This window comes from Tachypleus tridentatus, chromosome 1, assembly GCF_004210375.1.
Source record: "Tachypleus tridentatus isolate NWPU-2018 chromosome 1, ASM421037v1, whole genome shotgun sequence".
NCBI lineage: Eukaryota > Metazoa > Arthropoda > Merostomata > Xiphosura > Limulidae > Tachypleus > Tachypleus tridentatus.
In genome coordinates this window covers 129747933-129775413 of record NC_134825.1, presented here as the reverse complement: position 1 = coordinate 129775413, position 27481 = coordinate 129747933, and the positions used below count along the sequence as shown (strand labels likewise).

Below are 27481 nucleotides of genomic sequence, written 5' to 3'. Positions count from 1 at the left end.
GATTACTGTAAACTCTTGGATACAAGTTTATGGCTCTCGATCAACCTTAATATTTTTGTCAATTATTTCTCTCTTTTCAGAAGAAAATGTATAATTTGTGAATGATTGTTAATATATATTTGTGAACAACGTGTTTTAGGAATGTAACTTCTGCACAATGTGTAAATTTATAGAAAACCCATATCAGCATATTAACTTTTTCCATAGCTGTATATAAGTAAATTCATAGAATTCTTCATATGGGTTAATAATGTATTTTGCTACTATCGTGAATTACGAGTTTTGTGAAGTAGGAGTAATGGAAACAAAACATTTGACATTTCCTTAATATGTGTTGTGTTATTAAAATGCATTTTTATATGAATAACAAAGCTTCGTCTTTTAGATATGACATGGCCCGATGGTTAGGGCACACAGACTAGCAATCTTCCGGTGGCGAGTTCGAATCCCCGCCCAACCAAACAAGCTCGCTCTTTCAGTGTTCTACTGCGACAGTAAATCCTTTATTCGTTGGTAAAAGAGTTGTCCAAGAGTTGACGGTGGGTTGGTATGACTAGCTGCCTTCTTTCTACTTTTACACTGCTAAATTAGGGACGGCAGATAACCCTTGTTTTTTTTTAATTTCGCGCAAAGCTACTCGAGGGCTATCTGCGAGAGCCGTCCCTAATTTAGCAGTGCAAGACTAGAGTGAAAGCAACTAATCATCACCACCCACCGGCAACTCTTGGGCTGCTCTTTTACCAACGAACAGATGAAATGACCGTCACATTATAACGCCCCTATGGCTGAAAGAGCGAGCATGTTTGGTACGACAAGGTTTCGAACCCGCTACCCTCAGATTATGAATCGAACACCTTAACCCACCTGTCCATGCCGGACCGCAGATACCCCCGTGTAGCTTTGCGCAGAAATTAAATCATTCTTAAAATTCCATCTTTCAACTGAACTGAGACAATTTGATGTTTTTGTCTTGTGTGTGTCTGTCATCAAATCATAAATTAAACTAAGTAATACATGAGTTTTATATTTGGCACAATATTAAATTTAAATATTTTATCCTTCTTAATCTCCACGCCTCAAATGTTGTTTTTAAAGTTTATGCTAATAATCCATCTTTACAAATAGTTTTTAGATGTTCGTCATCTACGGAATTGAACTGCATAAAAAAAAATCATGAAACTGACAATGTACTGTACCCATATATTTCTTTACATCTTAAAATTTAGAATTTTATTCTAACACTCGTAAATCATTCAAAAAGCTTTACTAACACAGAATATCTATTAATATTTCAGTTTCAAGACAATAATTAACAATTAAACACATAGCTAGATGCATTAAAAGCACAGAAAAAGTATTGTGTGTGTGTGTGTGTGTGTGTGTGTGTGTGTGTGTGTGTGTGCGCGTGCGTGTTTATTATAAAGCATGAGTTCATAAAGAAGTAAAATAGAAAGCAGGGTGTTTATCTTTAACAAAATATAAGAAAATGCAACATCCTATTAGCGAATACATAAAATACTTGTTTATGTTAAGCCTACTTTTGATTTATTGATTCGACGTTGCGTTTCTGTAACGTTTTAACTATTACTGTGGCGTCGTTAAAACCCATGGGCTTGGAAATTTCTACGTTTCAGTATGATATCGATCGTGATTTTCTATTCTGATTTTTCTAGACACCAAATGAGGATTAAGGGCACGAACCACTTGTGTCACTGCCGAGCGACCTCTGCTGACGTATTCACGCCGGTATAATGGGACTTAATATTTGTATATAACAGTTATAATGCAATTTACATATCGTTACATTTTTAGTTACTTTCACTTACTAATTTATAAATAACCAACTTTCTCCTGTTACATTTTATTCCATAAGTACATGAATTGATTAGTAAAAGGGGAAAAAAAGGTTTTATTCCTTCAGAATCATTAAGAAATAATAAAATAAAACTTAGACTTTTAGCGAAAGTCCATACGTTTGATATTTCTTAATGCCTTTATTACAACTACCCGGAAACGGCAACTTCTTAAAATCATTCTAATACACTGTACTTGACTATCTGGCAAGCTTTAGTTAAACGAATAACAACAGCAGGTCTTGAAATATTATAATCACTATTTTTAATTAGTTTAATACAGCTTCCCAGTAATAAGGCGTATTGTATTATCCTACATTTGACAATATCATGGTTGATGTGAATAAGTTTTGACTAAGGCATTACGTGTTATAAAAAGCTTTGACGTACACAACCTCTTTACTAACGTACCAGCCCCTGATAACTCTGCAATCAGTTTGAAATGATAGAACTCTTGAGGAAGGATACATCTAACTGAAATTCTCCATAAACTCCGAACTCATAACCTTCTTGATAGTAGAATCGTTTATCAATAATACGCAAATAGATGAGTATACCATGACGATTAATATCGGATGGTACTTGTGCTGGTCCATTATTTTATCCATTTTGCGGATGTCTTCTGTCGCTTCAGCAGAAAAACATCCCCCAAATCATCACGCTGCCTCTCCAATGTACTCTTAAAACAGCTGGCACAAGTATTAAAAACTTTAATTAAAGTAAAGTACAGAATAAGGTTTAGACTTTCTTCGACCATATTCAGGTTAAGAAGGTTAACCATGGTAAATGCTATGCATTGAGGTAAGTATAATTCACCTTTCTTCCGCGGACGTACAACCTACACTTTGAACCAGAGACTAAAAGGCAGTCTACAGTTATTAAAACAAAAGTGGGCTCGCAAAATATTAACTCTTCTCTAAACTCAAAAACGTCGGTTAAGTCTCTGCTGTATTAAATGTGTAGATTAATAAAATTGATTTTTCACCTGTGATTACCTTTCATTGTTCTTTGAAAGCAGCCCAAAGAGTTTCTTATTTTTACTTTGTCCTAACACTTTTGCATAGTACTGTATTCGTAATGTACGAAATAAACATGCCGCTGCAATCAGGATTTGACAGCAACAACAAAAATAAATAAATAAAAAAATCAATGTGTTCAACTATAACAACACTTACCAAAACACAATTAACAAACACATACCTAGCCAGAACTTGACATTAATATTAATGAAAAATATACCATAAAAATCAATAATATTTAAAATAATGCATGTTTTGCTTTTTGAATTTCGTGCAAAGCTACACGAGAGTTATCTGCGCTAGCCGTCCCTAATTTAGCAGGGTAAGAGTAGAGGAAAGGCACCTAGTCATCACCACCCACCGCAAACTCTTGTGTTACTCTTTTACCAATGGATAATGGGATTGACCATCACATTAGTGCGACGGGGATTTGAACCCACGACCCTCAGATTACCAGTCGAACACCTTGACCCACCTGGCCATGCCAAGCCTAAAATAATGCATGAAAGAATAAGTAACCCGAAAAAAAGATTTCAAAAATGAGTAGTAACACAAAAATACCTTTCACTATTAATAATAATATCGAGTAATAAACAACAATCGTTCAGTAACTATCTCATGACTCTCTCAGTCTCGTAGTGAAACTTCTGGTAGAGTATTTATTACTAAGTAGGTTTCGAAGTTACACGTCATTTGATCATAAATTTGCATAATCGTCTGCTACAGGAATGGTATCTTATATCACTACCAGGGAAGCTAGTATCAGTTTTGTCATACATATATTTACTCAAAATACAGAAGATAAGTTAGCGTTTCAATACAGCTAAAAATTCATAAACTAGATGATGGAAAGAAGTAACAAATGAACAATACACAACCATAATCATATAAAAATAAAATTGGGTATCTCATATTTGATATTAATAGCAAAATTTCAAGGCTGATTTCTTTAATAGAACTGTGGACACAGTTGTTAGAAAACATTTCTGCAACTACAGGAACACAACTAGATGGCAAGGCAAAACAACGTCAGTAAAATAGAAGTGTGTTAAATTACAGGCTTTCTCAATGGGGGGAAGAGAGAGAGAATAGATAAAAAAAGACCCAAAAAAATGTATTGAAATACATGTGTTAAACAGATTTATAACTCTTTTTTTATTTCGGCAGAATAAATAGTTATTTCCAAACTCAAAGTGATTAAAACCTATCGGGAATTAACATTGATACAAAAGACTGGTTTAACTGGTCGGAATTTCGGTACAATATGATATTGTAAAAAAATGGTACTTGGATCGGCAATATACAATTTCACCAAATTTTAAAGTAGCATGATAGTTACGCGTGTATTGTTACTAAAACATTTTGACTTTGATGAATAAATATAAATGAATATATTTGATGACTTATACTTTAACGGTCTAAACTGAATATGCCGCTGCAATCAGGGTTCAACAGCAATAAATTTATTAACAACTGGCTCGTCTGGACTGGAGTGAAGTTATCTAAATTTATCATTAATGAAGGATTATTTTAGGACATGAAAAGTTGTTTTCCTTATACGAAATAGTGAGAAACGATCATAAAACTGCAAAGCACAAAATGTAGAACTACAAATTTACATTTACCTCCACATGAACAGCAAACCTTTGTGCCAAATTTGGTGAAAATCCATTTAGAGAAAAACGCGAAAAAGCCAAAACGCCAATAAAATCTGCGAAACACAAAATACAAAGCTGAAAATGTGTAAACATCTTCCCATGAATCGAATGCATCTCCATACCAAATATGATGAGGTAAAGTTGTGGTAAAAAACGCCTATAAAAATACCAAAATTGAAAATTTTTATATGCCTTTCCATTAACCCACTGAACCTCCATACCAAGTTTGGTAAAGATCCGTTCACGGGAAACGATATAGCAGTAAAAAACGCAAAAATGGTCCTAAAATTCGCAAAACTGAAAAGTTATATGTACCCACACACAGACATATATCATACAATACTATTATATTTATATTGATAACAATACTTTGAACTAAATTCAATACTTACCAATACACAGTTAATAAAGAAATGCCCAGCCAGGACTTAACACCAATATTAATAACAATTTATCATAAATATTAACAAATCAATAACAACGGAATCATGAAACAGAAAGAAAAAGCATAATTCCACAAAACGTACACCAAATACAATATTCCAACGAAACATTTCAATACCAATAGCGAGTAACAAACAGCAACAACTAAATCCTTCAATAAATATGCCATGAATTTCTCATTCTCTCTTAACAAAGCTTCAAACAGGGTATTTATTTATTGAGTAGGTCACAAGAATCATACTTTACTCTGTAATGAGATAGAAAGTGCATCGTTATTTTAAAATAAGCTGGTACAGATTAAATTCTCTGCTTATCAACAAAAGTGTTAATACTAATACCAGCCGTTCTGAGGTACATAACAAGATGTTCTTGGGTGAAGGATCATTGCATCCTGTGAAGTAAATCCAAGACATTAAACATACCCAAAAAAAGATCTCTTTTAGAGTTATGGTCCAATGTATCACAGGATCTTAGTATCACTTATTTGAAAAATATAACGTCATTGCCAGATAGTTATTGCTACTTCATATTAAAATTAAATAATACAAACCATAAAGTTGTAATACTACCTGTAACTGATTTATTATTATATTTCTGATTCGCGTAATACATGAATATGGGGTAAGTATTTAATAATAGTTGTTTTTATTTTACCATGGTTAAAATGAATTATCTTTTAGAAATATTAGGTTGAGTTTGTTTGGTTATTAAGCACAAAACTACACAAAATGTCATATCTTCTCAACGCTGGTATTGAAACGCGGTTTCTAGCAGTACAAGTCCGCAGACATACCATTGTGGTAATGAGGAACATTAGGTTGTGTTAAATAATTTGATATTATGTACATTTTGTATCAGAAATTCGCATAGAATCAGTTAATAATTCAGTTTACAAAATATCAAGCATTATTAAAAAATAAATGTTTTATTTCATTTTACATTCTAAATACAGGTAAATTATTTTTAAATTCTTAAACTTCAACTTAAATAGTGCCAATTTTCATCTACAGTCTCATTATATTTTTGGTGTAGACGTTTGAAGATTTTTGAAAAATTACCTGTACTAGATTTCAGATGCTATTTTATACTGTTGTAAGGTATATTTTTCATGTTGTAATTTATTTGCTAGTTTGGTATTTTATGATGTAATGTGTTGTTAAATTTTCGTTAGTTCTAGAAATATCTAGTGAAAGGGTAGATTAAAAAATGACTTTCCTTGAAGCATAAAGTTAGTTAATAAAGAAGAGAGTTAGTTGAGACAAAAAGGAAGGTTGTATAGATAAAAGTTATTTTTACGTGGAGTGTAAATGTAGGTCTAATCAATTTACGACAATTAAAAGTTTATTTAAGCTTGTAAAAACGTTTAAAGGAGGAAATAAACTAATTTAGCCTCATCAAGTAGATTGGATGCTGATTTCTTAAAGCTAATACTCTTTAAAATAACTCACAAACGTATCAGAAGTGGGATTTATTTTGGTGAAAATAGAATAAAACTTGGAATAGACTTATTTGGTCTAAACCTATTACCACTGATGCTGTATTACCCTGTAACTGAAAAGCTTTCCTGGAAGACTTCAGTCATTATACAGTTACAAAATTGAGCAGGCCAATTCAACATGGATTATTCTAGAAACCAAAGGTCTATGATGGGAAGGTAATATGAGTAGCATACCAGATTCAGTGTGAAATTATTTTGAGAGTTGGTGGATGGAATAATAAAGAGTATCCCATCCATCTTGCTGCCAATCTGAAGAAACCATTTTTAATATCCACAAGTAATCTTCCTCCTGAGAACCATAATAATCGTCAAGCATTTGTTATTGCCTTATTCAACAGTTTGGAGTGCCACACCAGAAAGAAGTATCCAGAACAAAGTTCTAAAAACAGGGTACAATGGAATAGAAAGAAAGTATATCAGAATTCTCAGACTTGGAAAGTCTCCACTCATCTTGCGCAAATACTTCTCGTGAAATGACGGATTCGTTGGCACGTGAACAATTTATAGATACCATAACAGACAAGGAAGGATATGTGAATTATGGTAAAGAAAAGTATAAGGAAGCTCCGTAGTTGATAACGGAACTATAATTAATCAAAGTTGCAGACAAGCTACTAATGGTGTCATTTAAAAGTTATGACAATATGAGATACTGTAGAATTGAAATATTAACTCTTTCTAGAAGAACTGGAATAGGTAATTATACAACTGATTAAACAGAACAAGGAGAACAATATTTGCTTCAAGTATAACTTGAAATGGCATATTATCAGGAAATGCAGGCATAGCTCTGTGTGAAGTAAGAGCTATTTCCAGAGAATAATACAAACAAGTAACTGTTTATGACCATTACAGTCGAGATTGTAAGCAATCAATAACTGAAAATAATCAGTCTACAACAAAAGAGTAAAGAAGTGCATTATTTGAGGATATCTTCCACGAGTCCATCAGTTTAACGATGGAAAACCTTGCAACATACTGATTGACTGGTTTCATAGTTACAATTGTTAAACTTGGTTTGGGTGAAAGGTAAAAAAAATGTTTCCAGATGTTAGGAGAGAAGGTGTATTGATATGTGTGTGTCTTTTATAGCGAAGCTACATCTGTCTATCTGTTGAGTCCACCGATGGGAATCGAACACCTGATTTTAGCGATGTAAATTCGTATACTTATCGCTGTACCAGCGGATGTATTGATGCAAAAAGCAGATGTACATGAAGTTCCAGAAAATCTGATGTTGGAATTACTCTTACAGAATAGTAATTAGCACCGAAGAAGAGTGTATTTTGAGAACTTACATCGTACGGAGACGTCGGTACGAGGTTCAGTTAGCTTCAGCTTGCTTCAAAGTAAATACTAATTTACTACATAGCAACTACTACACCAGAGGTTAAAACTCCGATGGAAGCAGGGAAAATTGTCAATGCACCACCAAGAAATGAAATAATCACACCAGAATAATTCTTCGTCTAGTGAGTGGGGTGTAGTGGGAACTTGTACTTTGGCGTGTCATGAGAAACAAATAGTTGGAAAGTTCGTAGATGTGAGGGCTAAATATGAACATAGCTGCACCCAAGAAAGAGTGCCTTGTGATATAGCAGAGGATGGCTATAATAATGCTGATAAGACTAAATTTCATTGAGATGACATAATATGAATGGATAGTTTTCGTCACAAAAGAATACTAACACAAAAGTTAAGTAGGTGTTCAGAGAATACATAATACATCGCAAAGTCATCCCCGTGATTGTCTTTGGAAATACATCGGGGAAGGGATGGCCAAAAGGTTAACTTTGAAAACTTATCAATGAAAATTCAACCTGGTGAAGAGATAAAGTTTTTGTCAAAACAACTTTCCTAGGATCATCAAAGTTGAAGCTGTCAAACGATTCACTCAATCACCTATCCAGAGAGAACTCCTTCGATAACAGGATATCAAGCAAGAACAACGGACAATACATCATTTCATTTATACATCGTGGGGCTTGGAAGAAGAAACAACCAAAAGACTTGGCAAATGTACAATTTAATGTTTTGTATTACTATTTGCATTAAGATCACTAACACCAGTGACATACTAGACTTGTGTCTTAGCACATACAATATGAGCCAAAAGCTAATAAAACTTTAGGTGGAAAAAAATGTTTACAGCGACCATTTATCAATATATTGTGTCTTCGATCTCGCCCCCCATAAAAATACAACCTACAGAAATAAAACATTCGATTATAATAAAACAAGTTGGCAAGACTATCAAAAGGAATTAGACAAACAGTTACCTAATAACGTTATAGAAGAAATAAACCATATTTAATTGAATAACTACTGTCAAACAATAACTGAGTGCCTTCAGAAAGCGGCAAATAAAACAATATCGAAACAAAACCATAAGACAACAACACATGGAAACCAAACGCCCAGATAATAACCCCAATCAATAAACGAATACTATTAAGAAGACAATTCGTGATAACAAGAGATAGAGAAACCAAAACACAAATAAACAATATAAAGAATCACATTAGAGCACAAATAAAACTACAAAAAACAAGATAAACGGGATAATTTCTGCTCAAAATTAAACGATAAAACTGACCCGCGAAAATTCTGGACATACGTTAGACGACTCACCAACGACAATTCAGGCGTAAAGAAATATCCTACACTTGAACATAATAATACAATAGCATACACAAATAAAGAAAAAGCCGAAGCTTTCAAACACTAACTACAGAATACATTTAAAATACATACTGATCTAGATATGAATGCTTATTTTTACAACAAAGTCACAAATTATATAACAAACAATACAGAACAATTTGAACTAGCTTTCCCAGCAAGTATATCTGAGACGAATACAAGACACAAACTACGAAAACACGATCCTAACGAAAGAAATATCCTCTTGAAGCAATAAAAAACACAAAACAAATCTCCAGGTGAAGATGAGATAACAAGCCATCCTTCTAAAAAAGGGCACTCCGAAATTGTTTGACCACCTAAAAGCACTTTTTAACTTATCACTATCCTTAGGACACGTATCAGTTTCTTGGAAGCATGCTAATATATTAATGTTCCATAAGGAAAGAAAACCAGCAAATAAACCTAATAGCTATCGACCAATCAACCTTGACCAGCCGTGTAGGCAAAATCTTGAGAGAAAAATCAGTAACAGACTCTCCACGTTCTTGAAGATAACATCATAATTACTAGAAAAACAAAATGGATTCAGAAAATTTAAACAAACAAATGACAACTTAGTTAGACTAACTGAAAAAATAATAGATAGCTTTAACAAAAAACAATGCACCTTCGCTTGCTTTCTTGACGTTGAGAAAGCATTTGACACTGTATGACACAATGGTCTACGGCTCTGTATGAATGAAATTGGATTACCACGTGAGATTATTCGCTGGTTATCTAACTTTTTTGGAAAATAGAAAATGTAGAGTAAATATAGATGGAACCTTTTCTGAGTACTTTACTCCAGAAGCTGGCGTCCTTCAGGAAGGGGTGGTTAGCCCTATACTCTTCATCATGTATGTAAACAATTTGCCATTGAAGGATCCTAATCATGGAATCCCCTCACAGTTCGTTGATGATGTGGCAGTCTGGAAAAGTGTCACAACACCAACAATTGCAGCCACAAACATACAACCACAACTAAATAAAATAAGCGAATATTGTCAGAAATACAGAATAAAAATAAATACAATTAAAACACAACTTGTCGTCTTTACAAAGCTGACAAAATACAAAAAAACTACAGCCTGAAATATATATGAATGAAACACTACTTCAGACTGCAACATCGGCAAAATTTCTAGGTCTAACCTATGACTCAAAATTAACATGAATTAAGCATGCAAATGAAATTAAAAGTAAAGCCTGGCGAAGAACCAACTGTGCTAGGAGTCTAACCACCAAGTATAGTGGAGCATCAACAGACAACATACTAAAAATTTAAAAAATATACATTAGACCAGTAATCCACTATGCAGTTCCAGCTTTGGTAACTGTAAATAGCAAAACAGTTAAAACCAAACTACAAACAATACAAAACACACTCTTCACAACAGCATACAGAGTTCCCAGAGCAACATCATCTAAATTCATACACAAATATTCAAACATACCAACCATATCAGATAGACTTCTACATAGTACAATAACGTATTTTGATAAAAATTGGATGAAAAAATGAATTATTATGCGAATTATACAGGTACCTCATACATGATGAAGATAATCCTAAACATCTCTCCCCGATCAACATATATTTTAAACATAAAATAAAATAATAATAAAAATAAAGAGAGAGAGGGAAAAAAAAGACCACCATCAAACTAGACTTCTCACTGATAGGGTAAACGAATATCTATAAATGTATACCAGTACATAGACATTGCCCTGAAAAGGGTCAGAATAATTCAGCCCACTCTGACCCTAATGCAGTAACTAACATCAACCAATACTGCATGACCATATAAGTAAGGGAAGGAGGAAGAGGTCAGAGAGCACATATGAAATCCAAAACCCGAGAGAGGGAGAGTAAGAAATAATTTTATTTCTTGCTTTCAAAGTTTATATGTCATTCTGTGTTGTAGACTACAGAGTGCATAGTTCTTTTCCTGATTAATAACATGCGTACGTTTAACTGATGTCACGACAGTACAACTTGTAACTTCCAGTGTCATTTGCTTGGTGTTGTTTTAGTATCTATTGAATGAGTGACAAAAAACATTTTACTGTACAGTGGTGCGTATGGTTAAAATAGGTGCCCATTCCAGACGAATTTCATTCCTTTTCGAGAAAATTGTACATTTTTATTCTTAAAAATATAAGGAACAAGATTTAAAAAGCGGTATCAAAAATATAATAGGCCTGTGTTACTTATTAAAATTTATCCCTGACGAGTCTCCCATTTATTATGCTACGTACGTTGCATATTACAATTTCAAACAGCCGGAAATCTTAATTTAAATTTAGAAGTTAATTAAATATCGATATGTATTAAAGTTATGATACTTACCAACAAGATTGATACTCTGAATTTTCTTTCTTAACACAAATTTATTTTAATATACAAACACAAATGCAGTCAATAATAACGGTTATTACAAATAATACAAAAATTATGTAAATTTATGATTCATGAAAGGTTATCTTAGAACACGAAAAATTGCACCTCGTGTAGCTTTATGCTTAACTATAAACAAAAAACCTCTTATATGCAAATATGCAATTATAAAAATACACTCATAACAAAACTGCAAAACACAAAATGTGAAACCATAAATTTGCAGTATCTCCGCATGAACCCAACAAATCTTCATGCCAAATTTCGTAAAAATCCATCAACAGAGAGCAAAGTAGTAGTAAAAAACCGCAAAATGTAAAGATGAAAATCTGTGTGTACATCCCGATGGACCCAATGTGTCTAGGCACCAAATCTGATGAAGATCCGTCTACAGAGTGGCGAAGTAGTGGTTAAAAACACCCAAAGAAACCGCAACATGCAAAACTGAAAATTTGTATGTTCTTCCGTATAGAGTTGATGAACCTCCTTATCATTTATATGCAAAAACGGCTCGTTTGGGCTGAGAAAACACTTTACATAGAAGTGTTTTCTCAGCCCAAACGAGCCGTTTTTGCATATAAATTTCTCAACAAGTGGGTTTCTCGTCATCACTGATAACCTCCTTATCAGTTTTGATGATGATATATCCACACTCAGCATAGTAGTTTTATGGTTATACAATAGACAAAACTGTTATATTTGTATAGCTAATATAATCACAGACTAAAACAACAATGAGAGTACTTTGTCAATAATTTTTAAATCATCTGGAATTTTTTAGTATTATTAACTCTATAGTTTTTGAATTGAAATATATTTAGTTTTATGGAAATCTTATTCTTTATTTTTTAACAATTTTAAATACGGATCAACTTGTTTATATTCTCGAAGAACATTTTTTCAAATCTGAATTACTTATTTCTTGTTAAGCACAAACTGCACAATAGACTACCTGTTCTCTGCTGACTACAGGTATCTAAACCCGATTTTAGTGTTATCAGCCTTCATACTTAAAGCTGAGCCACGGGGTGGTAGCAAAATATTACAATGCATTGCATAGACGAAGTTAGGAATTAGAATTCAAGTGAAACCGATTCTTTAGGGGAGCAACTAACATATAATTAATTTCAGCTTCTATGAATATAATAAGAAAAGCAAAATAAAAAAATAAGTTATTAAGTAAATAAAGTTCTCTGATGGCTCAGCAATAGCTCTGCAAACTAACAATACTAAAAACTTGGTTCCTATACCTGTGATGGGCACAGAACAGATATCCCATTGTGTAACAACGAAAATAAACTGTAATATTTTATCATCTACCCCACCTGATGTATAACTTTTTAAATACTAATGCTACTTGAATGGAAGTGTACAACTATTTATTTAAGCTATTTTTAATCAAGAAATGCAACATAGTAACAACAAAAATTCAAAAACAGCGACTGAAGACAATTATGACAGTAATACTTAAATCAGCGTATATTAATTTTTAGATTAAGTTCTCGAGTTTAAAATGCATTAAGTTTCATAACATACAAGTGTTTTATATTTAGTAGCTTTTAATTTGGATTTTAAAAACAATATCATAGGTAGCAATGATTTATTTAAAACCAAACAACAGAAATGTTCATTAGTTACACATCCAATATGAACATGGATTTAACATAAATATGTATTTGTAAAAATAAGAACTAAAGTTACAAGTTCTCAAAATACTTGATACCTTAAGTTAAAAAACAACAACATAGAATCAATCATGACAAACTTTAAAATATTTTGATAAATGACCATTGAACCATTATTAAAACAATTTCTCAAAATATTTTAATAAATTCAATAATGTTTTATTTTGCAAAATGTTTCAGTTTATAAACATTCTAATCACATATTCTCAAATATTTTCTTTTATAGAAGATTTCCATCTTATTAGGCCCGGTATGGCCAGGTGGGTTAAGGCGTGCGACTCGTAATCTGAGGTTCGCGGGTTCGCATCCCTGTCGCACCAACCATGCTCGCCTTTTCAGCTGTGGGGGCGTTATAATGTACGGCCAATCCCATTATTTGTTTGTAAAAGAGTATCCTAAGCTGCCTTCCCTCTAGTCTTACACTGCTAAATTAGAGACGGCTAGTGCAGATAGCCCTCGAGTAGCTTTGCGTGAAATTAAAAAACAAACAACAAAAGAACCCCCTTATTAAATCATTAAATTGTCTAAAGAGCACTTTTTTATTACCTGACGAGTGTTGTTGATTTTTTACCGCTTTCTTAGTATTCACATATTTTGACCTTGACCACAGAAATACCTCCTGCTAAAGGCAGGTTGAAAATTACACGCTAAACTAAAGTTATTCAATTTTTCTTTCGGATAGAATTGCTAGTCGCCATATTAATTTTATAACGTATTTTATGACGATTTTTATGTTTGATTTGATTTAACCATTTTACATTCTTGAAGTTTAAGGTACATTAAAAAACTATAAAGTTGATACTATTTTTCATCAAGTTATATTTGACAAAAACTATTTGTTTGTTTTCGGTTATTTGTTTAGTTTATTTATTAGTCAATTCGGTTTATAAATTATGGTAGAAAATAGCAAAGTTAATTCGTATAAATTTTAATAATTCGTTTTATAGATAACGCTGCACTTTATTGTGTGTTGACAGAAGCCGAAAAAAAATAACAAGAAGCTAGTGACTGCGGCCATGATGATGGCTTGATTGTAATTTTGTGTGAAACAGATTTAGCCACACCTTTATTTTAGTGAAAGAATATTGCGAGTTTATTATCGTTTTATAGCGTATTTCTGTTGTGAATATGAAATCAACTACTGCCTTGGAATGGAGAGAATGAGTGAAATATGCTACTTTATGGAGTTTATTACCAGCATAATTTGCCACAACAAGGGCAAGACGAAAGTAGATAAACAAAGTTAAAGAAGCACAAGTACGCTTGTTTATATTATTGTTAATTGTAATAATCAAGTACTAAGTTAATAAAAGTAATAGTATTGATTGAAATTTAAGTGTATGCAACTTGCAAGTTTTAGCTTAGTAACACAGTATTAAATAATTTTAGCAGCTTATTTTGCGTTTTAATTTTTTGGTCAAAAAGGTGAATCAAATTTAAAAATAATTTATAAATAAAAACTTGCACGTTTTGCATTATCAGTAACAGATTTATGTTGTAATAAATATCGTATAAGGTGAAAAATACCTTCCCAAGTTTTTGTAAATGTTTGTTCAGTACGATGTTAGTGTAAAACGATAATTACGTTTGACAGCATTCGATTTTATTTTGACGCACACAATTTATACATAGATAGCCTGAAAAGCTTAGCTTCATCAGTTCCACTTACTGTGTGTGGAGCTGCCAGATTTCATGTATTATAATAATGCAGTGTATTCGTAAAAACACTGAAATATGTATTAACTAATTAAGACTGTATTAAATAGTAAAATAGTGTTGTCTTATACCAATAATATGATAAATAGTCATAAGACATGCTGTAAATTCTCATTTTAGATTGGGTAAAACTATTGAATGATAAATTGTAAGGGAGTTGTAAGATAAGGAGACTATGGTATAGGTACATGTGTTGTATATCCAGGTGGCACTGACTGAATGCAAGAGTAATAAAGGATAAGTCCACTTGGTAATTGGAGATTTGATCAAACCATTGTACTAACTTAACTGGCTGGATCAGAATGTTAAATACAATAGAGAGATTAGACACAAAAGAACAATTGTTATTCAAATAAGTCTAAATACAGAGTATGTACCTTCTTGAATCTTTAATCATGCTGGAATATTTGTTCAGCATGGATACTTCCTGTAGTTGGCTTTATTGGAACGTTTTTAGCAGAATTCTTCTCCCAAAATATTTTCCAGACAAATGACCAAATGACATGTTCCTTAGCACATAAGAAATCTTGCATTTATCCAGCATGACATGGTCTACCATATAACCACTCATTTTCATGACAACATAGGTGGAACCAGAGTTTCTAAACAACTACTCAAGGACGCTTCTATTGACTTATTTACAATAATGTGCTGCATTAAACAATATTATCTTCAAGCAGTAATAGGTATTGTCTACCTTTGATAGCGGGTTCTACCATTCCATGCCCTCCTCATTTATTGGATCAGTATGACTTGGCTTTCCATTACCTGAAGAACCCTTATTTGATGGTGACAATCCATTTTATTATAATATACGTCTACACTGTTAAAAAATGTGTGCAAATGTAGAATTTTATTAATTTTATTTGAAATATGCAAATCTAATTAATAGCTTTAGTGCTAACTAAAAATTATCTTTTTTCAATGTTTTAAATTCTCTTTAATTTCTCAAGCACTAGCAAAACCTAGTTTTAAAACTAGTGATATAAAAGCAGGCCATTCAACCCATTAAGTTTACTTATTGTTCTCAAACACTGACAAAATATTAAAACAGTAGGCATCCGTATATCTCTACAGCAAGTAATAGTACATAACATGCACAGTTGCAAATGTCTACAGTAGACTTCATTACTTACAACATATTAATAGGTGAGTGCTAGACACTAGTAGATAAATGTCTTCTTTGTTTTTTTTACAAATTAATGCATGCCGTACTAGTATAATATAACAATACGTAAGGCACGAAGATAAGTATTTAGAACTGGAAAATTTAATAATTGTCTACCTATAAAAGTGATTACATTGATAAATGTCATGTAAACTAATTTTTTAAATAAATTATGGTTGAATCAATCATTCAGAATTGATATTTCCAATTATCTTTTTTTTTGTCTATCCTCACAATTAATAAATCAAAATTAGCTTATGCTTGCTCCATTTTTATACCCCACTGTATCATCCATGGTGATTTTAATCTTGCCAGTGCATCCTCTATGCCAGATCTGCATATACGCTTCTTGTTATTACTTCTCTTTTTATTGAAGGCAGAAATTGTGATGATGGTCTTATGTGACGTCTGCAGGTCTCTTCAGTGTTATTACTATGTTTTTGGCTTTTGTATTTCTTTAAGACTTGTTCTAGTGGGTCTTGAGTTTATTATTTTCTTTATTTGACAAAAAAACATTTTGGATGTGTTTTTTTTTAATATGAAAACACACATTCATGTCTCAGACACAGAAATGCCCAATGCTCATCAGCTACCACTTCACAAGAGTAGAGTTTCTCGACTGTAGGTTGGGGTGGCATCTTCTGTGGAGGACATACAGCTATTCACAGGCATCATGCTTGTAATGTTTTGAGTATTTCTTCCATAGCTTACAAATATCCTTCTTTATTGAGGGAAAATTATTCATCTGATTACTTGATCCTTCCACCTGTGCCAGAAATTGCTGTACATGTGAGAAAATTTGGTGATCATTTGATAGAGGGTGCTGTCTTGCCTTGTTTCTATTATTTATTGGATGAGCATGACTTGGCTTTCCATTACCTGTAGAACCCTTACTTGGACTCTCAGAGGTCAAATCCTCTTCTTCCTATTTGGGTCTCACTTTAATCAATCTCAATTTTACAGAATTGTATCTCGCATATGGACACTTTTTTGCACATTTCATAATTTTTGGAACTGCTGTTTGAGGCTTATCACAGATCTCCAACACAATTTTTGTATGATCTTAGTCATTTATTGACCTTGGTTAGGTTATCAGCTTTTGTTCACTCCTTGTTATCTTGGATGGAAAGAAGTTCCTTGCTGGAGAGCATTTGCCATACTGCTTTGGCCCTTAAAGATCTCAGACAGTTGATTTTTGCTGATATTCTCAATTCCATTAAATTTTAAGTAGAGGTGGCCCATCTCCACTTTTCTTTTTATAGCCTGGCTTTATGACTGTTTCAAATGTCTACTACAGGATGGTTTATCTGTCTTTGATGCCATGATCCATTAAAACATAAGGGTGATTCTGCCTTACCAGCAGGTATCTTTCTCTAGGGTGGAGTGGAAACTACAGTGTTGGTGACTACTGTATAGGGCCAGGTCCTGTAAGGTCTGAATTTAGAGATTTCGTGGCTGTATTGGAAACCTTTATCACAGATCAGTGGGTCATTCAAGTTCTCAGAAGAGGATTGTTTTTTCAGTTCATGTCTCTTCCACTGCCCAAGGATCCTTTAACATCTAGTTGTTGAGCCCAATCTATCCAGGATCTGTAGCACAAATGGCCCATAGAGCATGTTTACTCCTCTCTTGAGAGTTTTCAGTCCTGACTGTTTGTAGTACCAAAAAAGATAGACAACTGATGATCTGTCATTGAACTTTCTTGTTTAAGTTGCTTTCACCAGCCTTCTCAGTTTACAGTGGAGTCATTTCTTTTGTTTCAGTAGATATTTGCACCCAGTTTATGAATGACAAAATTCAATGTTATCAGTAACCACTTTCTTTTTCTTTACAGTATTATCTCTGTACCACAATCAGGTTTTTCAGTTTCTTTCTCTTCCATTCAGCCTCGCAACACTCCTGTGTGTTTTTTTTTCAGATAGTCAAATCCTTTTTACATTCTCTTCACTCATTAGGCATTCACAATTACATGGATGACTGGCTTCTTGCCTTTTCCAGCCACTTGGCAAAACTTCACACTCAAACTCTGTTTGAGTTTGAGAGCTGGGTTTCTTATCAAAAAGTAGAAGTCTTTTTCTTACTTCCACACAGTATCTCTTTCATTTAGAGGTGTTTTTTTTTTCCAATTCCAGACTAAGTTAGGCCCAACTTTCATATTTATGCTTTTAGGCTGTGGAGAGGGTAGTTGCTCAAATACAGCTGTTTTTTCACTACCAATGCATATACTTCTGTCTCTTTTGGGGATATAGCCATCCTTGAAATCACTTATTCCTTTAGGTCAGGCTCATGTGCATACTCTCTAGTGATTGTTATGGGACCAGTGGAATAGATGTGCTATATTGTATGGTGCTCCTGTTGACTTGTAGTTTGCAAGATCTTAGCTGGTAGTTGGACAGGTACAACACAATAGTTGGTGTTCCTCTACTGCTCCAATCTCCAGATATACATCTTTTCATAAATACTTCTCTCTAGGGCTGGAATGTGGAATTCAAAGCCCTTTGGACAGAAGAAGAAACTTCTTGTCACATCAATCTGTTAGAACTTCTAGCAGTTCCACAAACTATGGCATAGGTTTTTAAATTGTAGTGAGGGAAAATAGTGATGCTTCATTCAGACAATTTTGCAGTTGTTTTGTACATTTCAAAGCAAAGGGGTATTTGCTCCAGATCTTTTTGTTTTTGAACATTGGATCTTCTCTTTTTGATGCACAAACACCCAATTCAATTGTTCTCCTTGCTTGCCATGTTTCAGGTGTAATGAATTCAGTGGCTGATCAGTTACTTCACACCAACAGAGCTTTTCTCATCAAATGGATACTTCATCCTCAGGTTTTTCATTTGGATATGCTTTCATCTTAGAACAACTTGGATGAATGCTTTTGACACAAACTAGCATGCTCAGTTCCTGTCCTTATGGTATCTAGTACCTTACCCTCTGACTTTGGGCATAGATTCTCTTAGCCAGGATTGGACATTTCTTCATCTTTACTTATTTTCTCTGATTTGTCTGTTATCCAAGATTCCTGCACTGCTTCACTCTCTGTCTTACAGAGTTCTTCTGGTGGTGCCACAATGGCTGGTCACCCTTGATTTCCACTCTTCCAGTATTTTCAGGAGTGTAAACCTTTTTCTCTCTGGCCATCTCTTTATGTCAGCCTCAGTTTGACATTTTTCATCTGGCAGTCAATGTTTGTTGTCTTCATCCCTGGCTTTTATGAGTGCATCACATGACAAAAAGGATCGACTTCAAAGATAAAGTTTTTATTAACATGGTCTACTTGGTATTCTTCTTCAGAAGTTTATCACCAGAAATGCTTTGCTTGTCTTCATTAGTCTCTTAACCATAGGTTTAACCATTCTCATCTGACTGTGCCACATTTCTCTCAATTTTTGACATGGTCATTTGATAAAAGTTTAATGCCTTTGTCTATTTTCCTGTATAAGTGTGCTTTATCAGCTGTTTTTTTATTTTGTATGAGTAGGAATGTATTTGATTTCTCAGTTTTGTTATTACTTCTTAAATCTTTTCAGTTATTCATACTTGTCATTCTTTCCACGTCCTAATTGGGTTATCACAGGAGTTATCCATGTCTTATTTCACCTTTTGAATATCTGGGGTCATGTTAACTATATTTCACTTAAGACATTTTCTCTATTGTTAGCTAGTAGGCATAAGCATTTGGATGTGTTTATGCTTCCTGCTTGCAGGACTCATTCCCATTCCACTTATATTCTTTTGTATCCAGACAGATCTTTTCTACCCAAAATTTCAGCAGCTAGAGAAGGAAATGTGGCTTTCTCTCCTATTCATCTTCTATTCATTTCACATTTATACAACCTCTCAGGGTTGGTTTGCTTTTCAAAATAGGGAATGTTGTTCACCTGTTGCACTGTCTCTAGAGAATCATTCCTTGAGACTTTCCAATACAAATTCTTTCTCCATTTTTTCCTTTATTGATTATGGAAGTCCTTACCACTTCAAGTTTCCAGTTGCTGGAGCAGTAGACAAAGATCTATTCCTCCTGAGTATTACTTGAACATTTTATTCCACTTAAGGAGATGTGAGTAAATCTGGATACCCTCCCACTCATAACCCAAATGGTTTTCCTAGATGTTACATGGAAGTTTCTGTGTTACTTTCCATGATTATGGATGAGAGCCCTTGACTCGTCATAATTCCACCTGCAAAGCATCTAGTTCTTAGGCCATTGGTTGAACTTCATTTGCTCCAAATCCTTTTTATACTTCTAGGGGCAGGGATGAGAGTCCTTGACTCTTCATAATTCCACCTGCAAAGCATCTAGTTCTTAGGCCATTGGTTGAACTTCATTTGCTCCACATCCTTTTTATACTTCTAGGGGCAGGGATGTTGGCATGCTTCTCAGGTTGAGGAGCTTTAATTTAGGTTTATAATCCTAAGCTGGATGATCTGTTTTCTTCGGGTTGAGTGAGATATGAGTGGCTCTATAATTCCAAGTTTAGTGTGTTGCATTCTGTGATTCTTCAGGTTGAAGGAGAAGGTTTATCCATTTTGGTGTTGCTTCCTTTCTCTTTATAATTCTGGTGGCTCACATGCAGCATTCTGTAACTTTTAGGTAGGGGTTCCTGGGCCCAAAATTCAAAGTTCAGTTTGTTTTATTTTATGCTCCTTCAGATTGGGGTGAGAGTTTGTACACTTTTGTGTTGCTTGCCTTCTCTTCATAATTATGTAACATTCAAGTTGAGTTCCCTTAATATCATATTATTATTATTATTATTATTATATACAACACTGCAGTCCCTATGCTCTAGTCTCTGTGCCTTAAATCTAGTGTTACATCCACAGCTCTGTATTTCCAATGGTGGAATATGGGACCTCATCTGTATGGTTAGGGCCTGGATGATTCTATGAGAAGATACAGTATTTCCAGACCAGATGTATCTGTTATTGCAGGAGAAACTAGTACTGGAATAAATGCCTCTTCTCATGATGCTTGTTTATTATTAAGCACAAAGCTACATAATGGACTGTTTGTGATCTGCCTAGTTTTTGGCCTTATAATATTTTTTGTTATTTCAGATTTGTTTAACTTTGGTTATTTAGTTATGGGAGGGAGATTATAGTTTGAGGAATTTTGGGCTTAATTCCCATTGCCATCAAACTTACCTTGTCTTTGTAGCTGTCTTTGTCAAAGTAGCTAAGACAGTTTGCCACTGTCACTGATTTTGAACTATTTTCCAGAGAAAATGTGACTGGCTGGCATCATCCATTTGCAGCTTCTTCTTTTTTTTATGTACTACATATATTGTTTGTGGAATACTGTACTGATCAGTAAATATAATGTAAGGTTTAATAGTACTGTTGATTAATCAGTTAGAAAATACTATTAATCATCCAGTTCCAGGTAGAATATACACACATACATTATATACATTATCAGTTACATTAATTAGAAACTTATTCATATTTAATAGTGAAATAACTGGATAAATCATGCTGTTTTTGTGTTTCTATAGGATGCTTAATACACGTTTCAGTAAAGTTTTTAAGACTAGTATTCAGTTCACTGTTACTTTATAAATCTAGGAATTAGAATTACTTTCTATCATATCCATAAACATTTTAATCATATTAGTTTAGTTCTATAATTTAGCAGAAACAAGTAAAACTGTGCTGCTATTAAAAACATTTTTTTCTGCCTTTGCTCAACCCAGTCTGTAAATGTGAATTGGTATGTTTATGTTTTAAATGAAATAAAATTGAGGTACGTGTTTGTATATTGCACAGATGTTATGTCTTGGTGTTTATAGATAAATTCTTTTAATATACTAACATGCATTTAACTGTTATTATAGATATTTTTACCTATACAATATGTTTTTTCATTTTAGTTGTATCAAAGATAAAAGTAATTAAGTAGGTAATTATTCTTTAGATTTATAGGTGTTTCATATCTTATATCCATGACACAGTGTGACATAAGCATCGATAAAAGGTTGTTTTAATCATGAGTTTTGAACTATTGATCTTTTCCACCTATTTTACTTTGTTTCTATCTTTAAACATCACATATCAAATATGATTCTGGAATTAGTTTGTGCAATATCAGCATTTATCTTAATTTTGAAATTTTCATACCTTAAACAACAATAATCCTGTAAAGACCAGAATGGAATAATTATTTAGTTCAAAATAAGCACTTCTATCACACTAATTTAGTGAAGTTCAACACTTTCTAAATTTGAAATGTGGTCCTTCAAAATATTTCTTCTGATGAATTTTTCTTTTTATGCATACAGGTGATTTTTAATTAATGTTAATTTGTTTTAAGATGTATTACTTTAGAAAACCACACAGTGATTGCTATAGACCTTGTATGTATCAGTTAGGGACTGCTTTAACTCATAAAAAGTTGTATCTAAAAAAATTAGTAACCTCAAAATTCTGTTTCCAATTTTCGGAACCATACAATGTTTATAGGACATTGTATGTGCCATATTCTGTGTTTTTTGTTGCATTAATTAGTGTATTAATACTATTAGTATAAAAAAAAAAGTAGGATTAAATTGTATCCACAGTTAACAGCAAAAACAAAAGAGGGTGTAGGTAAGTACTCTTTTTTTTTTGTGAATGTTTATTTATTTATTATTATAAAAGTAACTAAAATGTAAAAATTAGAAAGTTTTTAGGTTATATAAAGTTAGATACTACAAGGAAGTGCAAGGAAAATAGTTCTTAAAAAGGTACTCTTGTTAACAACTTGTGCATTACTTCATTCGATGTGATAACTTGAGCTACACATTTGTTGAGTGAGTTACAAGTTTTGCTATGGGATTATTAGTTAAACACAATTGAAAGGGCAATAAAATAATAAGTGTAAATATGTGTAAGTTGTTACAAGCCTTAAACTATTTAAGAAAAACAATTGTAGATTTCTGTTACAATTTGCAGAGAAAGTAAGGGTAATTTGGATTTATCTCATATTTTTTTGTGGTAGTTACAAGGTTGATCACACAGATAAAGTCCATATAGAGTTAGGGAAATAAACTAATAGATAAACTGAAGAATTTAACTTACACAAAAATGTTTGATATTATTTAGGAGGTTTTAGAGGAATATCAACAATCTCTCATCAGGTTTTAGAAAAAAAAGGACAATGTCTCACCCAAATATTTTTATATAGTTTACCTTTTTATTTATATTTTAATACATTGTGAAAATTTGTTTTGTTTGTTTGTTTCAAAGTGAGAACTTAATTATGTCAAGAAAGAAACCTCAAAAGAATGTTTGTTTCCAAGTGAGAATCTAATTAGGAAGGTAATTTAGTAATTATAGCTTGTATTTTTCAAGATAAGAAATTATACATTGTTGCAAAACATTCATCACTTTGATGCATAAGATTGGCATCTCATTAGAAAGAAATTGTTCTATTTCAATAAAACAGTTGTCAAACACATTTTCAGTTGGATACAAGAGACTAGAAATATTTTTAAATTATTGGAAAATACAAGACGCACAAAAAAAAACAATTTTGTCTGAACATGTAAAGAAAAACTTAGAACAATTGCCCACAATTGAAACATTGTTTAAAAAACTTCTTGAATATTCATAAAAATTAGACAACTTTTGGAAGTTGACTTCATTTAATTGATGCATTCAAGGCTCATAATTTTTTTGTGAAGTATGTATTTTGTGCTTTATTAAAGTAATGCAAATTTTTGCAGAACTCTGTATTTATGAATAGAAATGCAACATTAAAAGTTTGTTTTGAAGTGAGTGTCAATGATCATTATCCTGGATTTAGTTTTAGAGGTTACAAAAAGAAAACTATAAAATTTTCAGATAAAGAGAAGTATTTTTAATAACAAAATGAAAATTACTTTACAAAGCAACAAATGTTTATTAAAAATATTGAAAGTTCAGAATTTTTTTGTGTACAGATGACTTATAATATTCACTGAAAGTTTGCCATAGTTTGTGAAGATATAAATTGCATTTTAAAAGTTATGGTATAGAAACTCTTATGGTTACTCTAGGTGAATCATGTTAAGGTCCTTATGAATCAAAAACACATTATTATCAATGCTAAGATGCTTTAATTATGTGAAGTTACAAGTGGAGTTAGATAATTAAGAGTCCATCTTGTTATTGACATTTATGCAGGTAGTGAATAACAAAGGCTCCAAAACAGTTGCACAAGAAGCTTCAGTTAATGCACAATCATTCAGGAAAAAACTGCTCATTTTTGTTTTCTACAAACAGTCCAGTTTCACTACATTTATTTCATGATTTTGTCACTGCAAATCAGTTCCAGTAATTTTATCTCATAATATATTAATTATAGGTGTATTATAGAGAATGGGAGAAAAAATTTCCAACATCCACATAAGAAGTATGTTTGTGAGATATAGAAGTGTGGGTACTGGGATACTTTCAACATGAATAAAAAAAACAAACAATATATTAAATGAATAATTGGAGTGGAGGGAAAGATACCAATATAAATAGTAAATGAAGAAGCAGAAATCCAACAATCATGGCAGAAGTCTGAGTGTTGTTGAATATTAAATAAGGCAAATAAAACACAATAAACACTGGTGATATGAAAGTAATAAGGAAAAAAAGATTAAGTAAAAGACAAAGGTGAGAAAAACAAGACAAATACTGGACTTTTGGATTATGAACTAGAGTATTGGAATAAATGATATGGATTGTGAAGATAACTACAGCTAAAGATAGAAATGTGTCTTTTAATAAGAAAGTGGAATTAGCATATGAGAGTCATAATTTTAAAAATTTTCCAATTATATGGAAACAGAGGAGAAATTTGCAATATATGTGGAAAAGAAACAAAACAAAAAAAGTAAAAATGTTCTTAGAAAGATATAAGTGTAGTAATGACTGGATAAAAAACAGAAATTGAAAATATTAAAAAAATTGTAGGCTATGCATTGCAAAATATAAAATATGTATAAAATGCTGTAAAAAGTGTAGATCAAAATATATATAATTCATGGAAGAGAAAAAAGAAAGTGAAGAGATGGCTGGAAAATAATGCAGAAGGAATAAAGAAAATACAGCAACTGATATAAGAGTGGAAAGGGGAAGGAGTGAAAAATAAATATTGTAGACAAAAGAGGGAGAAGAAAAGTTGGAAAAGAAGTATAATTACAATAAATAAATAACTTAATTTTGAATTCAGTTTTCAAGTAAATTTACATAATATCCAATACAGTGACTTATTTAATTATTTTGTTACTTGTTAAGGATTTTATTAGTGTATTTAATGACTAATGACAACCTCTTTCCACACACACAGGCATAAGGAAAGTGAAATAATTTTTGTTCTGTTTTGTAATATGTAAATCACAAAGAAATTCTCAGGGAAGCAATTTTCCAAAAAACAAAACACCACAAATCTTTATCAAAGATGTATCAAGTGATTTAGGAAATAAAATAATTGCTTTTGATTTTATTTCAGTTTCAAAGATGATTGTTTTTTTTATAATTTGTATCGATAGGTTTTAACATTTTTCTTATAACAGAAGTCGCAGAGTGATAAGCCTGTTGCATATTGCATTCTGTGCTATTTTTTTTCCATAAACATCAGCATTCCTAAAATATGATCAAGAAACTCAGCATTGTCTTTAACAAAGAATTATCATAAATGTGGTTAGAATTAAAATATAGAAACCTGCAAGAAAGAATATTTAGATATTACATTTTAGATTTAATTACCTTGTAATTTGAATCAAACCTGAATTTTTATTGAACAATAAAAAATATGTTATCTTTCACCTAAGATTGTCATTTGCATAGTAATGTGTAAATTACTTCTTCTAGGTGACTTAGATTGGTTAGTACCACCAAAAATTGTTATGGCTACACAAAATGTACAGAAAGAGGTTGTGGAAATGAAGCAGGATTCAGATAGGAATGTGCTTCTCAACCTTGGAGGTGATACGTGGCCTTCCGATAATACAGATTTTTTAGTAAATATGAATTCACATAAAATGAGGTAAGATCTGGATATAGCATACAAATGTAAATTTAAATTTTAAAAAAAGTGAAACTTTGCTACAGATTTTTAATCTGTGTTATTAATGAAATCTGACAGACAAATATATTATGTGATAAAGTATTTTTATATACTATGTTTTTCTATCATTATTTTCAATATAGAGGTAGTAAGTTATTACATGAAGTATGTTTGTTCAACTGAAGTATATCTAATACAAGTTCTAACTTTAGGAATGCTAGCCAAATTTAATCACATATAGATAAGTTATACTGTTTTACTTGCACAACTTGAGTAATTCTACAAAGTGTGCTTAGAATGTATCTACAAGTGTGTATGTTTCAATTATACACTATACATGTGCATAATCGTAATGAAGTTTTTACAAGCTTGTTATAAAATTCAGTATTTCATAATATTTATTGAAAAATGTATTTAAAAACATTTTCAGATATACATTTTTTAAACAATGAAGTCTAATTGTTTTGAAAAAAGTGACCAGTGACATCTATAATTTGCCAAGTATTGAACAGTATAAGGATACATAAGTTGACAACTTGATATTGATAACAACCAACACCAATATGTCAACTTTAATGCAGATGACTAAACATAGATTATTTAAGTGACCAGTATTTGTTGATGATCCATCTAAACTTAGTTTTTCAAATTCATCAAATTATTCAGTAGAAACATAAAATAACCTGTATATTCTACTCCATGTGTAAGATGTTTTAAACAATAGGCATTATAATCACTCTTATGCTTCTGTTTACCTAGTATAAACTTCCAATCAAAACAAGCTGCCATTTTTAGATACAGTTTATGTTAGTTATTTTTAGCTTGAATCACTTAGTTTTTTGTTTCTGTTATACCATTTTTATTTGAGTAAAACATTTAGTCAATATTTTGTTTTTAAAACTACCTCTCATATTGTTCTTGAATAGGAGTAAGTTGAAAAGCTTTATACTTTCGTAGGTTAAGGTGAATTTAGTTTTAAGAGAAAAGTGTATCAGATATTCTGTTCTGAAGTAGTATTGATTAAAATAAAAGGTCATCTATTAACATCCTGTATTGTTCAGTTTCCTATTAGTTACGATAGCTAACATGTGTAATTATTATTCAGAACTTTTATGTTACGTCCAGTTCCATTTCTCTGTATATTGTCTACCATGACAGCAACGTGATTTTGTATAGTCATGTTGATCGTAACAGTAACATTTTTTTAAATCTGTATGGGGTATTAGTTTTCTGTGTTTGCAACGTAGTTTCACTTCTGGAATTAATATTGTTTGTATCAATTGTATTTTCTCAAGAACAGTTAGTTTCATATATTTCTCCTTCCATAAAAGGAAAAAGT

The 27481-nt window shown here is 32.2% G+C and overlaps 1 protein-coding gene across 1 annotated transcript in view; it reads left to right on the top strand.

Annotated features, from left to right (window-relative positions):
• Positions 1–14151: 14151 nt before the first annotated feature.
• LOC143223632 (F-box/LRR-repeat protein 6-like) overlaps positions 14152–27481 on the top strand; it is a 61831-nt gene continuing 48501 nt past the window's right edge. The window contains exons 1-2 of the mRNA XM_076451835.1: positions 14152–14497; positions 25947–26121. Coding sequence (XP_076307950.1) covers positions 25982–26121 — 140 coding nt within the window. The 5' untranslated portion in view covers positions 14152–14497; positions 25947–25981. The remainder of the gene's footprint in view (positions 14498–25946; positions 26122–27481) is intronic.